Source organism: Eucyclogobius newberryi, unplaced genomic scaffold (assembly GCF_026437365.1).
Source record: "Eucyclogobius newberryi isolate DKJ021-1_F unplaced genomic scaffold, fEucNew1.0.hap1 SCAF_13, whole genome shotgun sequence".
Taxonomy (NCBI): Eukaryota; Metazoa; Chordata; class Actinopteri; order Gobiiformes; family Gobiidae; genus Eucyclogobius; species Eucyclogobius newberryi.
Window position 1 is genome coordinate 13284163 of NW_027315757.1, and position 15718 is coordinate 13299880.

A 15718-nucleotide genomic window follows, 5' to 3' on the forward strand; every position below is an offset into this window, starting at 1 on the left:
ATGATAATAAACCAGGTCTAAAATGAGACTAAACTAGGTCTAAAATGATAATAAACCAGGTCTAAAATGAGACTAAACTAGGTCTAAAATGATAATAAACCAGGTCTAAAATGATAATAAACCAGGTCTAAAATGATAATAAACCAGGTCTAAAATGACGCTAAACCAGGTCTAAAATGAGACTAAACCAGGTCTATAATTAGGCTAAACCAGGATAAAGCAGCTCTAAATGAAAATGAACCCAGAAGAGGACAACAACATGAAAAGCACAGAGTCTAAATCAAACAAATTCTCACAAATAGATGATTAGATTCCTGTCAAAACGCCTTACACAGAAAACTGCAGCATCATCACAAAAACACCATTCCAACATTTGTCTAAACTTTGTCGAGCCTTTTTCCCAAACTCGTCCTCAAACTCGACCATCTGCATTTTCTCCCTCAAACGGATGCGGTGAATTTGCACAGCCTGCGCGTGTCACAGCACATGCGTGTGTCACGCTCGAGATTGAAAACGACAAACGCGCGGCTGTGTTTTCTGAGGTGTGCGAGCCTTTCGCTGCGTGTCTCTCCTTTCTCTCCTGCTCCGGGGCAAAGAGGAATCACCGCCAGAACATTAGAAGAGAGAGAAAAAGAGGGAGAAAGGGGGATGCAAAACAAAAGCTGCCCCTGCACTTTGATGCAAACGAGAGAACACACTCGCTTTACACACACACACTCGCAGTACAGATACACACACACTCGCTTTACACACACACACTCGCAGTACAGATACACACACACTTGCAGTACAGATATACACACACACTCGCAGTACAGATACACACACACTCGCTTTACACACACACACTCGCAGTACAGATACACACACACTCGCTTTACACACACACACTCGCAGTACAGATACACACACACTTGCAGTACAGATATACACACACACTCGCAGTACAGATACACACACACTCGCAGTACAGATACACACACTCGCAGTACAGATACACACACACTTGCAGTTCAGATACACACACACTCGCAGTACAGATACACACACACACTCGTAGTACAGATACACACACTCGCAGTACAGATACACACACACTTGCAGTTCAGATACACACACACTCGCAGTACAGATACACACACACACTCGTAGTACAGATACACACACTCGCAGTACAGATACACACACACTTGCAGTTCAGATACACACACACTCGCAGTACAGATATACACACACACTCGCAGTACAGATACACACACTTGCAGTACAGATACAGTACACACACACACACACACACACAGATACACACACACACACACACACACAGATACACACACACACACACACACACACAGATACAGAGGAGTTAACAGGCTCATGACGGAGGTAAACACGTCTTCAGAGCCTCAGTTCAGACACTTTCACAAAGAACACGTCAGATAAAGAAACGAGGAAAAACCTGCAGAAAAAACAGCCAGTGACTAATGAATCTGCCTCTAGAACGACTCGTCACTCTCAATATCAGACTGTCATTTCTCTCGTACATCAAAACGTCCAGATGCAGAGAATTTACCAATCGAGAAACACTGTCACTTCCACCATCATTTAATCACTTTCTGCACCACATCTGTAAATTCAACTGTACATTTTGTGAACATATTATGCCTATTTCTTTATTTTTATCCCATAGCAGATTTAAATTGTTTTTATTTTTGACTTATACAGGTTGTTTTATCATTGTTAATTGTTTTATGTTGCGTCTAATCACCAAATTAAGTTCCTATGTTTGTGAATTCTGTTCATTGACAATAAACAATAAATGCAATAAACCTTTTCTGATTCTGAAAATGAGAAATCCTGTATTATTTTTTAAACATTTTGGTTTAAAACTGCCACTCTTTTAGTAAAAAAAAAAAAGATGAGTTTTGGAATTGATATAGTCCAAGATACAACAACAGTTTATTTTTTCACAATTGGTCGAGTAACACATCAATAGGGTTTGATTTCATAGCATAAAATGGCATAAGAAATATTAAGTTTATCAATGAAAGTAAGTTTTTATGATAACTGAATATCTTTCTTCCATATCTCACTGTAAACACCATAAATATGCACATTCACAACACGATTCCCAGCTCTTTTAAAGAGTCGTCACACGCGCCGCAGGAGACGCAGACAAATAATTTAATATTTGGACGACGGCAGAAGAAGTGTAGAGACCCAGAAGCCTCGAGATTCCTGCTGACGACGGTTAAACGCGAGTTTACGCCGCGACGGAGAACGTGAAGCGACGGAGCAGATCCGCGGCCGCAAAGTGCTCGGCCCGCGCTCCCAAAACAGCCACGGAATGACGTAATTCTCTGCAACATTACCCATGATTCCTAGTTGCACTTTCTCCTCTCCGAAAAAAAATACTTAACAGTTCAACACTTTGCAAAGCGTTTCCTTCACATTTCCTTCTGGCGCACGTCGTTTTCTGCCACGAGCGAAACATTAAACGATACAAACTCCATCTCTGAAAGTAGGATTTGAAGTCGGGGTGTTCCGAGACGACTTATTCAAATAGAAATAGTTGCAAATATGTGGAAAAGCGCCACGTGCACGCTGCAGTGTCCCTTTGGTGCCATTATTTACTTGACTTTTCCTTGGCGCACGTTCGACATGGGGGAAAGACTCATTAAAAGAGTGCTAGAAATACACGATAAACATGACTTTTTGAGGCCGTTTAACCGTTTCTACACTTCCAACACGGGATTAACGAGACGCATCCGTTACACGTCCGAATCCTGTGCAGGAAATCTCACAGAAAGCGTGATTAAAGCGAGGTTACTCCCCGTTTTCCCCCTCGCCATCGCCAACGTCCCTCTGTTAAATTACACCTTCTGCCACGAGCCTCTGCCGCAGCTCGACGTGTGCTTAAAAATTAAAGGTATTTTCCGAAGGAGAAAAATGGCTTCCTAATTAAATAAAACAAGCCCTAAACATGCTTTATGATGTGGAGTATGATTTGTTAGCGATCACCGAGCCGCCGGCTGATTTATTGCACTAATTTGAGGCAGCGCCGGAGCCAAAAGTGAGATATTTATCGACTAATTCGAACTGCGCAAAAAGGGGAAAGCAGGAGAAAAGGGTGGATGTTGAGAGAGAGGGGGAGAAGGAAAGGAAAGGGGAAAAGAAAAAAAAAGAAGGTGTGTTTCTCGTTCCCGTCTTTGGCCGTCCGAGCACGCGGGCCCGTGGGCAGATGGGCGGGAGGCGGGTGGACGATGGGGGCAAAATGGGGTGCGAAATGGGAAGTTTCTATAACGGCCCGGGCCTTTCAGCGCCGTCTGCAAGGCTACCGCAACACACACGCACACGCACACGCACACGCACACACACACGCACACACACACGCACACGCACACACACACACACCACACGAAACCAGCAAACCAGAACCGAGACTAAACCCAGAACCGAGCCCGGACCGGATCAAAACCGAAACGTGAACAGGATCGAACCTAACGAACGTCAAGGAAGAAACGAGCGAGAACGAGGAGTCAAAATGCCCCATTTGATCCTTTTGTAAACAGTGGATTAAAACAATTATTAAATGCAGCGCTTGGAGAGACTGACGGGCTTGTTAAGAAGTCACCTTGTTGGGAGATTTTGTTCAAAAGGCGGAAAAAAAAAAGAAAAGAAAGAAAAGAATTTGCAGCGTTCACCAAAACAAACTGGATATCAGTGACAGAATCAATTTCCAAAAGAGAGAGGAGAGAGTGGAGGAAGAGAGAGAGAGAAAAGCGGAGGGAGAAAAGGAATCGATGTTCATTTGCAGACATTTATAATTATTCAAAGTGTTGTCAGCGTGCAGTGATGGCCATTAAAAAGATGAAGGGAGAGGGGCCCTCGCCGGGAACGAGACAAATCTCACCACGGGACTCGGGAGCTTTTAGCGTCATGTCAAAGCGCTTGGAATGGATGCTCGCGGGCCCGTCCCGTGTGCTTCCCGTGTGCTGCTGACGTGTTCAAAACAACACGCCGCGAGGAGCGAATGAGGGAACGATGGAGGGGGGGAGAGAAACGGGAGAACGGCGAAAAGAACCCGGGCGTAGCCGACGAATCAATGCCTTCGCTAACGACATCTGCGAGAGACGGTCAATGCAGCTAAATGAAAAACGTCTCGGATCTCTCTGGGGGGGAGGGAGATGGAGGGAAGGGGGTGGAGGGAGGGTCAGGTGAGGGAGCCCCAAAAGTTGGCAAGGGTCCCATGTCAAAAAGTTGCTGCGTATCTACCTCGGCAAGCCAGGAACGCGACGGGAGGCTACACGATACGCGCGAAGGGGAACGTCGTAGTAACTCGCGGCTTTAATTCACTCAGAGTAGTTGTGCCCGAGAGAGAGAGTGCGGCGGCGGAGGAGGAATTAAAAGAATGGGATTCCCTCCTCCTCGCGCCCTCCCTCCTCCTCGCACCCCCTCGACATCTTTTAGCCACTTTCCGTAACAAAAGCGCGACGAGAGGGTCAAGGGTTAAAGCGACCGACAACGCTTTCCAAAAGAGTCGTCATGTGCCCCCCGCCGCGATCGCGAGCGTCCGCGATCCAGAAGAAGCAGCGACGGGGAGAGCCGCGGAGACGGGGGGAAAGACGAGCGAGGGGGTAGTGGGAGATTCCCGGACGGACTTTCGCGGAGGGGGGAGAAAAACAAGGGGTGCCTTACCTCGGGAAGGTAGAGGAACGCGGGGGGACACTGGAGTGAATGAGGGAGCATCCCGGCACTGGAGAGGAGCAGGCAGCCCGAGTTGGCCATGGAGCTCAGTGTGGGATGTCGGGACGCTTTGCGCATTTAGCAAGGGAGATCCTGGTCGCTTTTTCTGGTTCTGCTTCAAGCTCTTTCGTCTCTTCCTCCCGGTCTCTTCTTGCGTCCTTTCAACTCGCCGTTTCCCTTGCTTTCTTTCTTTCTTTCTTCCTTTCTTTTTCCCTGCTCGGTTCTAGTGTGGGTAGAGCGGCAATGCGAGCTCAGTGCAGACAATGTGCATGTTCCAGCTCCTGACACTATCTCTCCACTGCTGCTGCTGCTGCTGCTGCTGCTGCTGCTGCTGCTGCTGCTGCTGCTCTCCTCGCTCAGCGTAAACCAGGGGGGCTTTTCTCTCTCTTTCTTTCTGTCTTTCTTTCTGTCTTTCTTTTGTTTCTCTTGTCGGAGCTGGCGAGTGCACTTGCGATCCTGGCCGCCGCTGCTCTGTTTACTTTGAGCGTGACCGAAAGAGGAAAAAAAGAAGAGGCAGCGGCAGCGTTGAGCGTAGAGCGAGGCAGGGACGGGGAGGTTCGCAGTGTGCGCTGGTCGGAGGGAGGCGGGTGGTGGGAGTGGGAGGGGTTGGGGCAGCGGGTGGGGGGAGGTAAGTGAGAGTTGGTGGGAGCGGGGGGGGTGTGCTCGGTTGCTGGTTGCACTGGGACGAGAGCGCTGGGGGAGGAGGGAGGGGGCGGGGGGAGAAAAGGGGGCGGTGTGCTGATGATGTCCCGTGTGAATTCATACATCAAAACACACACGCGACGGCGGCGGGGGAGAAAGTCACATGACCGCGACTAATTCAGCCATGATTCGACAATAAGACGGGAAGTAAAAGTCACATTTGGAATTGTCTTTTTTCTGCCAAAGTTAGTGATTATTTCTAGTGTATTTAGAGATTTAAAACATATATTAGCTACCAAATAAAGGTTAAAATATGAAGACTAAAGTGCATTATTGAGGGACATTTTGGATTAATTATTCTTTTCACTGTCTTTGTTATTAAAAAAGGTATTTTCTTGTGTGTTTAACCATTATTTAAAAAAAAAACATTTTTCATTTAGTCACATTCAAACACAACTAAAGAAACACAAAAAACACTGTATTTGCGTTTATTTTACAGAAGCTGGTGTTGGATCTGTTACTGATCGTGTTTATAATTTGTTTCTTTTGACTTGTGAAGCAAGACGGCAATAAAAATAAAATAAAAAACACACTGTAGAACCAGACAATAAAAAGAACACATCCAGACTTATTGAAAACCTCCGACAAATTCTACAAGCGTTTCCTGTGTGAAAGCTCGTTCTATTCTTTGTATTGAGAAATGTGTCAATTTCAAGGCAAAATATGACTTTTTTATACCATGCTTCACAAAAAAGTAGATTTGGAACAAGTTGCGATGACAACACCAGCGCCATTTCTGGAAAACCTTCTTATTTTGAACAAATTAAATTGCTTAATGTAAAACATATTCAAACGCCAAACACACAAATAAAATAAAAAACAAACGTGACTGTCGGAATGCGAGAGGCTGCAGGAGTTCGCTCGTGGGGGGGTCTGTTTGGGGGCGGGCTCTGTTTGGGGGGTCTGTTTGGGGGCGGGGTCTGTTTGGGGGCGTGTGTTGGGGGGGGGGGGTCTGTTAGCTAATGTCGTCCCGTGTGGCCCAAGCAGAGGGCTCGTGAATGACATAAGAACAGCTGATCCGCGGCGTTCGCATCCACACACACGCCCCTTCCCCCCTCGCCGCATACGAACCATAGCCCCCCCCCTATCCACCTCCTCCCCCCCACGTGTGAAATACCTTTATACGGACGACATACGAGGAGCTCAAGGACACTGTGGTGAGCATGCATTTATGTATACGGCCGCCGTATGAGCACTTATAAATATACATTCAGCTGCCATATGGAAAAGATTCAATACAGCCCCAGGACTAAACGGACCCGCCCCCTCACACCGGCGTGACGGCCGCGGGGATTATATTCACCAAAACAACTCCACAATTTACATTTTGCAAAGAAAGAAAGTCAATGTTTAGTTTTGCAATGATCTTTGTTTGACGCTGATGAACGCAACGCAAGAACATAATTAAATGAAAAATTATTTGGATAATGCACATTTATGTTTTTATTTGAGTGATTTTTATTCAGGGATGGACCCATTAGTGATACGCCAAATTAAGACCAGTAAAGTCAACGATTCACTTTGCCATATTTTGGGCAAATTTCTTCACTCAATGTTTATCCAAAAACACAAATCTGAGGACACAAAAGTCTGGAGCGATGGATTCAAGAGGTTTAGTGAACTCTTGGTTTATTAAACGACTTTGACACAATACGGGGGTGTGGTTATTCAAAGTGCGGGGTGCAAAATGCCGGCGGTCACTTGACTCGTCCCTAACAAGACGTTTTCATTTGGATCATCTGGACAAAAGGATTGATTGTCCTTAAAACAAATGAAAAGACTATAAATAAAACAACACGACTGATTACTATGGATAAGCCGTGGTCACACAGAGTATCACAGGTTAAGGAAGTATTGCAAAATATATCTATTTTAATGAAACACAAGGGAAAATACACACCATGTGCTTCTGTTTGCCTCATGTCCTTCCCTCTTTCCTCCCCATTTCAGGCAAAGCTTTCTCGACCAATAAAGTCCATAAAGGAGCAAAAATACATATCAATAAAATATTTGTAAATCACAAATATAGTATGTAGAGAAAATTGAGCCTTTTCGAAGAGAATTATGTTTTGAAATGTGAGTTCCTTTTGTCGAATAGATTTAAAAAAACAACAACTATCCATTCATATTTGATATAATTTGTATCTTGTAAAAATATATTGTATTCATAAAGTGTACCGAAACTCCTGCAAGTGACAATATTAAGAGAGAAAGAAAAAAACAGCAACTTTGTCCCTTTCGATGGTCACAAACAAATGTGTCACGAGCTTCACAAACGTTCCATCTCAGAACAACACAAATGCACTTGAAGTACACACAACGCGGCGTCAGGAGCGGCATTAAAAACCAAAACTCTATTTCAACCTCCTGCATGACAAGCGTATGCAAATGTGACGCACGGCCCCGCTCATGCGTGTGTATAAAGCATGTCAAATACCCATACAGTGTTTTCTATGCCTCTATTACGGCGTCTACCTCCGGATACGTCCCATAATGGACAGTGGGCTGTGCATGTCCTGATTGTATTTGTATGTAAAGTGGATGGGGGGGGCCCCGCATCTCCGGTCCGCCAGCTGTAAATATCAAGCCGGAGCCGGAGCGAGCGTAGCGGGCGCATGCAAAAACCGCACGCGCTAAACAACTCGCCCGCCGGCGTCCTAATGGACTTTTCCTGATGAATTCCGTTTGATATCGCCTTAAAAGACGCAGACAAAAGAGACGGGCCCGACGCGGATCCCTCACATCGGCGAGTTCAAAGCGTCGATTACCTTAAAAGTCGAGGGCAGAGTTATTTTTGAGTCACGGCCAGCGTGTTTTAATGGTTCAAACGCTTTCAGTTTTCAGTGGATAATCAAATGATGTCGTGTAATTCTAAGAAGGAGCGTCCACGATAAAGCACTGAACGAGGACTCCGATTCTTCTACTTAAGGTAACTTTTATCTAATATTCCTCGAGCAATGCATTAGTCCGCTCCGGCGTAATGCAACGTGAGATACTTCGGCGTAAAGAACAGAGCCGAATCCGATAGAACACAACCACTACGGAAGGGAATGATACGATGTAAGACAAAACCGGGCGTGAAGGAGGTGTGAACCAGCAGGACGGGGGTGCGGGCGGTGCGAGCAGTGCGAACGGTGCAAACAGTGCGACTGACGCGAGTGGTGCAAGCGGTGCGACTGGTGCGGGCGGTGCAACTGGTGCGGGCGGTTGCTTGCACGGAACGTCCCACATGACATTAACCATCTCTGATCTCCATGGAGACGAGCAGGCGAGTCACGGGTCCAAAAAGCGCGTACACGTTCGTATGTCCGTTCACGTTTTCCTCCGTGTTCGCGCTCGATCTCGAAAGCTCCGCCCCTCTCCCTTCCGCGACGCTAAACCCTGTCGCGTACTCTGTCCCTTTCTGCTGTATAATCCCGAAACGACACGACGGCGGGCCCCGAGGAGCGGCGCGCAGAAGCACTTTTAGCCAAACTTGGCAGAGGGCGAGGTAGGGGCCGTGGACAATCCATTTTGCGGCGAATGTGCTGACCTGAAGTTTTTGGTGAGATTGTGATATGGGCCGTTTAATTAAATCACAGGACCGCAGGGCTGCTGTAGATGCAGGAGCACTAACGAGTTGTAGTTGGCTCGGCTGGCGCATGTATCCAGCTGGAAAATGACTCGCTAATTGCCAAAGTGTCCCATTCTGCCATGTCACCTCCACCACCTCCACCGCCTCCACCGCGCCAACGTTTCAGAAGTAAGAGAGAAATCACCAGGGTGCAATCGAACGCGCCTGAAACTGAAATAATTGAGGGGGATTTAGGAGACATACGTCAATCAAAATTAGGTTTTATAATAGCTATTTGTGCTCAGGATAAAGTTACAATTGAACCCTTTTTTATTCCACTGGAATTGTATAATTTAAGATAATAAATAAAACATTTGCGGAAGAGTTTAGATTCCTTAACTTTTATTAGTATCATTATATTATTAGTATTATTATACTTTTATTAGCAGTAGTAGAAATATTGGCTATATAATATGTCTATTTGTGTACTAATAATGTAGGTTGAATTAATTTAATCATATTAAAATTCACCATCAGCCAACTGTTACTTTTTTCTGAAAATATTATAATAATCTTAAAAAAAAAACTACACCTCCCTTTCCAATGAGGTACCCGGGCATTGCCGTGCCCTCCTCTGTCACCACATGGTTACACAGTGAAAATATGAATAAAATAAGCCATTAGTAAATGTGACTGTTATGCTAATAAACCCACATGTTTGATGTGAACACAATTTGACCTCAGAACGACTCCGGAGAGGCTTTATGGACTTAAAAACTGAGCAGGAAAAGTCAATATTTTTACCTGTGAGTATTTTCTGAGCGCTCATAGGAGACAACCTCGCAAACAAAAAACTGTATTTCGTTGCTCCTTCTTTTTTCCTTTACTTCTAACAATAAAATGGTTTTGCACATACAGCAATTGCACTAAAAAGCTCTCTTCTTGTGGAATTTGTAATGTCTCAAAAGAGTTTAAGGTTTGACCTGTAAAACTGGGCTCTACTCAGCTCCAGCTCTTTCAGACGGACAAAACCGCCATCTTTTGGTCCAAGATTCTAAAAGTCCTGGTCTCAATAACAGCTTGAAAACCAGCCTAAAACGTCTGTATCCTCCACACACATTAAGCGAGTGGTCAGTAATTACCAGGGGAGCGCTGGGTTCACACAAAGGGTCAGGCCAAAGCGATCGCAGGTGTGTTAGCGGCTAGCTCGTGTCCGCGGCGACGCTAATAACCCGGCCCGGCGGTGGAAGAAGTCTCACACAATGGAAGTGAATTAACTCTCCACGGAACCAACCCTCTGAAGATTAAATAAGTCCCAGCATGCACCGGGGGGAGGCGGGTCGACCTGTAATTACGCCTTTCAGAGCTAAACCGCCGCGATGTAACACAAAGCGACACTAACCACGATGAATGGTCACCTGCAGCGGCCGCCATCTTTATTGCGAGTCGTTGTGGGTAATTTGGCGCACTGTTTGATGAATGCGTTGGTCGTTATGCTGCTCAAAATAACACACGTTGAATCATTTGTCTCGTTCGTATGTTCAATTGTTTTGATTAAAGTTTAAGCCTTTTATCTCAGAGTCGAGATGTTTTAGAGACGCTTTAGGGGAATAGTGGTAAAAGTGGACAGGTTTTCTCTGTGGGATTGGAAAAAGTCTTAAAGTGGCAATCTCTACAGTAAAATAAATAAAAAAAACGTACCTGGAACAAATACAAATAATCTAATTTTGACAAATACCTGCCCAAACTTTAAATGCAGCAGACTTAACGGGTGCGTACCTATGTTTCCGGTAACTATGTTCTCCGATAATGCTAGCATAGGCTACTGGTTCAGGTTCCACAGCCCAAAAAGTTATGCATAAATGTATGGTTTCACAGCATAAATTATAGCAGCATAAAACCCAAAACCAAAACCAAACCCAGGTCTCGGGGAACATGGCGCTGACCCCGACTTAACATGGCTCACTTTTTTGATAATTAACAAAAACCTTTTAGCCTTTTTGCATTTTTGTACAAGAACAACCTCTGTGAATTAGTCCAACTTTGATACAACTACATAATAACACACAGTAAACAAGTTTAAACACGTTAAATGAAAAAGGTGCCAAAATGGCCTGAATTTAAATCACATTTTGCATATTTCTCGCTTTCTCTTTTTTTACGGTTTAGCGTAAAACATACAACGTACAACTCCACTAGGTGGCGAAAAATGCACTTTTTCAATTGGCTGCCACCCGCCATTAAAAGTAAGAGCAACGATATATTTTATTTTGCATGCACTTATTTTATTTCATCATATTTTAAAACCGTTTACTAGGATTATTATTATTATAATCACTGTTTTATGTTGAACTTCAGCTCTAGTTTTTTTTATTTTTTCACCGACAACGGCAATAAAACAGACTCTGATTCTGATTCTTATGATGCACAAAATAATTAAAACTATTAGCTTTGCTCCAAACACTTATAGTTGTATTAAATGTATGAAGATTATTATTCAGTTCCATAGTTCAATAGTCTTTCTCGTTTAATTTCACACTTTTCTTCTTCTAAACATTTTTTTTCAAATTTCACTTGTATTCTCCTGGTTTCGGGGGAATGTTTCTTTTACCTTTGAGTTCGGGGCGTGACACGGGCGGCGACGACGGCGGCGGCGACGACCCGGGTTAAAGTTACTCTGAATCTGCTGATGCGGCGTTCTGTGTGACGCGCCTTTATTCGCGCTGCAAACCACCGATACATGTCGTCTTAATGCCATGCGTCACCAGCCGCTCGCTCGCCCGCCCGCCACCCGCTCGGCGCTCGCTCGGCCACTTTAGCTCATCCTCTCCTCCCTTCAAAGCAAAGTTGTTAGCTAATTACTTCGTTTGTCGTTATTTCAGAGATCGCATTCAGGATCGGTTTCAGACGGATGCAGAGACGTTTGTAACTGTCGGGGCGATTTACTGTTTTTGAAATAACTTTTTTAACTCAACAAAAAACCTGAAAACGCTGAACCAACCGAGCGGACTGAGAAGACCACTTTCTGTTTCCAGTGGATCGTAATGAGTTAACCATAAACTGGGTCAAAACATCTACATTTTGACAACAAAAACAGCGGGAAATCCATTTAAACAACGGAAAGACAGTAATAATAACATCTAATCTAATAATGCGTTGGCTTAAAAACATTGCGCACATTTTGGAGAGCGTTGCCTGTGCTGGAGGTGCACGAGAATCTGTGTCAAGCTTGTTTTGAATAAGTGAGGACGCACCAAATATTTAATGAGCTTTCGAGCAAAGCAGGCACATCTGCTCTTTGTATATTCGTGCGCGGCGCCAAATCCCTAAGACAAATTTAGACAACATAGATACATTTAGCAGAGATTTCGACCAATTAGGGAGATGGGTCTAATTCAAGTTTAGAGAAGAGGCGGGGCGAGCGTGGGGCGAGCGTGGGGCGAGCGTGGGGCGAGCGTGGGGCGAGCGGGCGCGGCGTCAACGGCGACCAATGGCCACGTCTCGGGCCAAATGAGACTGAGACAGGTCTCAAAGGGGGATCGGTCCAAGCGGTAATGGAATGGTTTGACCTCTGAACTCTACCGTATTGATTAAACAAAAGGGTGATCGAGGAGAGCGAGCAAACTGGAACGCCAAAACTATAAAAGGGTCGAGTGTGTTTCTACGCCGGTTTATTTGGACTCTTTGCGTGTTACGGTTTGTGCTATGAACCCGGTTTGACTTGGTCTGGTCCTGTTTTAGTCCTAGTTTTGTCCTGGTTTAGTCCTGGTTTAGTCCTGGTTTAGTCCTGGTTTCGTCCTGGTTTAGTCCTGGTTTAGACCTGGTTTAGTCCTGATTTAGTCCTGATTTAGACCTGATTTAGACCTGTTTTAGACCTGGTTTAGTCCTGGTTTAGACCTGGTTTAGTCCTGGTTTGACTTGGTCTGGTCCTGTTTTAGTCCTAGTTTTGTCCTGGTTTTGTCCTGGTTTAGTCCTGGTTTAGTCCTGGTTTAGTCCTGGTTTAGTCCTGGTTTCGTCCAGGTTTAGTCCTGGTTTAGACCTGGTTTAGCCCTGTTTAGACCTGGTTTAGTCCTGGTTTAGACCTGGTTTAGCCCTGGTGTAGACCTGGTTTAGCTCCCAGGTTAGGTCCAGTTTTGTCTCTGTCTTTAATGTGGTGTGTGAGTATGGACGTCGCTATAGCAACCTTAAGCCTTAAGATTATTGTGAGAAAAAAAACTTTGCAATTTAACGATTCTTTACAATTATTGAGACTGGGACCAAACGACAGTGAATCTTAAATATTCTTTCATTCTTGTGGTCTGACATGTTTCCTCAAGTTTGTGATCAGCTTTGCAAAATTCAACTTTATGAAAGACAAAATAAAGTCAAATGTGACAAAAATAGCCAGATAAAATAAAGTTCCTTACATTATTTTTTGTGCTGTATATTGAACAAAAAAAGCAAAATTTTGCTTCTAAAATTGTCACGATTATTTTTTGGTCCTTTCGATTATTGATGAACCGAATAATCGTATGTATATTTTGTGAGCGTAAATGCACCTTAGTCTGGTTAAAAATGTATGTATTTTCCTTCCAGACAAAATCGTATGCACCACGACATCGTATTTGTATGTTTTTTACTGTGCACTCGTCTCCCACAGTCACATTTCTCGTAGTCATCGCCCGTCGTTTCCAGCGATGAACCCGGTGCCCGGCGTCGTTGCTGTCGATCCGTCTCTAATTGGTAGAGAGGAGGGGGGGGGGCGTGCGAGGAGGCGGGGGGGGGGGGGGGGGGGGAGTTCGGTTCGGGCTTTGATTCCGTGCAACGAAAAGGGAACGCGGCGCGCAGAAGATCGCAGCGCCGTCCCGTCTTTGAACGCCGCTGATCCTCCGGCGCTCATTTGAATTATTAAGTGCCTCAGACAGAACACGAGGCGCAAAACGGGAGCGAGTGACGCAGTGAGACGGGAAACAGACGAGGGACTGGGCGTTTACGCTAACGTACGTGAAGACAGGGCGTTTACGCTAACGTACGTGAACGCTGTAGTATCACAGCGGAGGAACACGACGTAGAGCTTGGTATCGTCTCTGAATTTCACACACGAACTGAAGCGATGGACTTACTTTGAAGCACATCTGAACTCAGATCTAAACTCAGATCTAAACTCAGACTGACACGGTTTGATGTAGAACTAAAGCGGACAAAACTAAACCGAACAAAACCGAGGAGAAAAGAGACTGTGCCACGTGTAAACAAGAGCTGTTATTAGGATCAACCTTCACCAACACGTGCGGGAAGTAAAAGTGTTTAAAAAGTGCCCGGTCTCGTATTTTTCACACTATAAGGCGCACTGTCAATGAATGGTCTATTTTCAATCATTTTTCATATTCAAGGCCCATTAAGCGAAACAAAACAAGTACCAGTACCACACAAAATCGCTTCGAGGTCAGTAAGAACACCCAGATTTAATCCATATTTAAGGCACACTGGAGAACATTAAAGGCTTTTAAGTGCGCCTTATAGTGCGGAGAAAACGGTATACACATTGTAAAGACGGAAAAACAACCAGACCTTTACTATCCTCTTTACATTCTCTCACACATGGCTTAAATGGACCTAAATGTGTTAAGATTTATGACCTTTTTAGACCTTATTTTCTGTCGTGTTATGATCAGCGCCTTCAGAATATCATCGTGACTCTGAACCGTCAGCGTCTTTGTCGTTTGTTCCTCGTGTAATAAACGTCCTCCGCGCCGTTCGACCCTCTTGCAGCTCGGATCCTTTCACGTCGCTCCGGCCGAGACAATGACACCGACCCTCGCTCTCTCCTCTCATTTCGGGCCAAAAGAGCCTGAAAGCGGCGGCGCGCAGTAAAGAGCCGTCACGTGCGGCAGGCGCTCGCTCAGCACTAATCAAAGCCAATCCCGGCCGCTCCTAATGGGCCCCAACGATCGGCGCGCATCGCTTTTCCTCCGCTGTTTATCGTATGACCGCGATCGATGCGCCGCACTCGCACTAATCACCACAAGAGAAGACTGTTTATTTCCCTTAACTCCCATCACTTTGAACGAAAGCAGAGTCCATCACGCGCGCGACTCCATTAAAACGCAGCGGGAGAAACGCAGAAAGCCGCGGACACGGACGGAGCGCCGTGACGTTCGGAGGGGCCGAGGCCGGTGCACTTCCTGCTTGGCTGAATGTTCATGACGAACTTGAACTGAACCTTTTCAAGAGCAGATCTAAACCAGGACTGACATGTCAAGGATGCACGTCTAAACCGGGACGAGGCACGATTGTTTGGTCCCCGCTTGAGCCCAAACTTAAGTTCTTCTTAGATATGTCCTTCATAGTGGAAGATCAGGTCCTTAATGCCACTCGAGAGGCTTCACACCTAGGAGGCGCTCTAGGACCTTTGTAATAAACTGGTCACCACTAGCCCCCTTTTTGGAGAGGAATGGAATAAAGTGATTGATATGGACTTTTCAGATTCAGAAAACTACCAGTACCAGTACATTTCCGTACATTCAACATTTAACAGTGCATTTAATAATTAACGTAGATATGGTATAACAGGATTAATTGAAGTGATTGTGGTGAGAAGATGATATTACTGCAACTATAGAACTTAAGGCAAAGAACATAATTGGTGCTGCATCAAAACCTCTTTTAGATAATTTATTTGTTTATTTAATTGGGAAAAAAAAGTTCTTATTAAAGACAATTATTTAGGAGATGTAT

At 45.0% G+C, this 15718-nt stretch overlaps 1 protein-coding gene across 8 annotated transcripts in view; it reads right to left on the bottom strand.

The window, feature by feature from the left end:
• Nucleotides 1-15718, bottom strand: part of rbfox3a (RNA binding fox-1 homolog 3a) — an 867097-nt gene that overhangs the window by 193606 nt on the left and 657773 nt on the right. Inside the window, exon 1 of one of the 8 annotated variants that reach the window (XM_072442657.1) lies at nucleotides 4699-4903. The exons of the other annotated variants lie outside the window; for them this stretch is intronic. Coding sequence (XP_072298758.1) covers nucleotides 4699-4824 — 126 coding nt within the window. The 5' untranslated portion in view covers nucleotides 4825-4903. Of the gene's footprint in view, nucleotides 1-4698; nucleotides 4904-15718 lie in introns of those variants that run through there. 8 annotated transcript variants of the gene reach the window in all.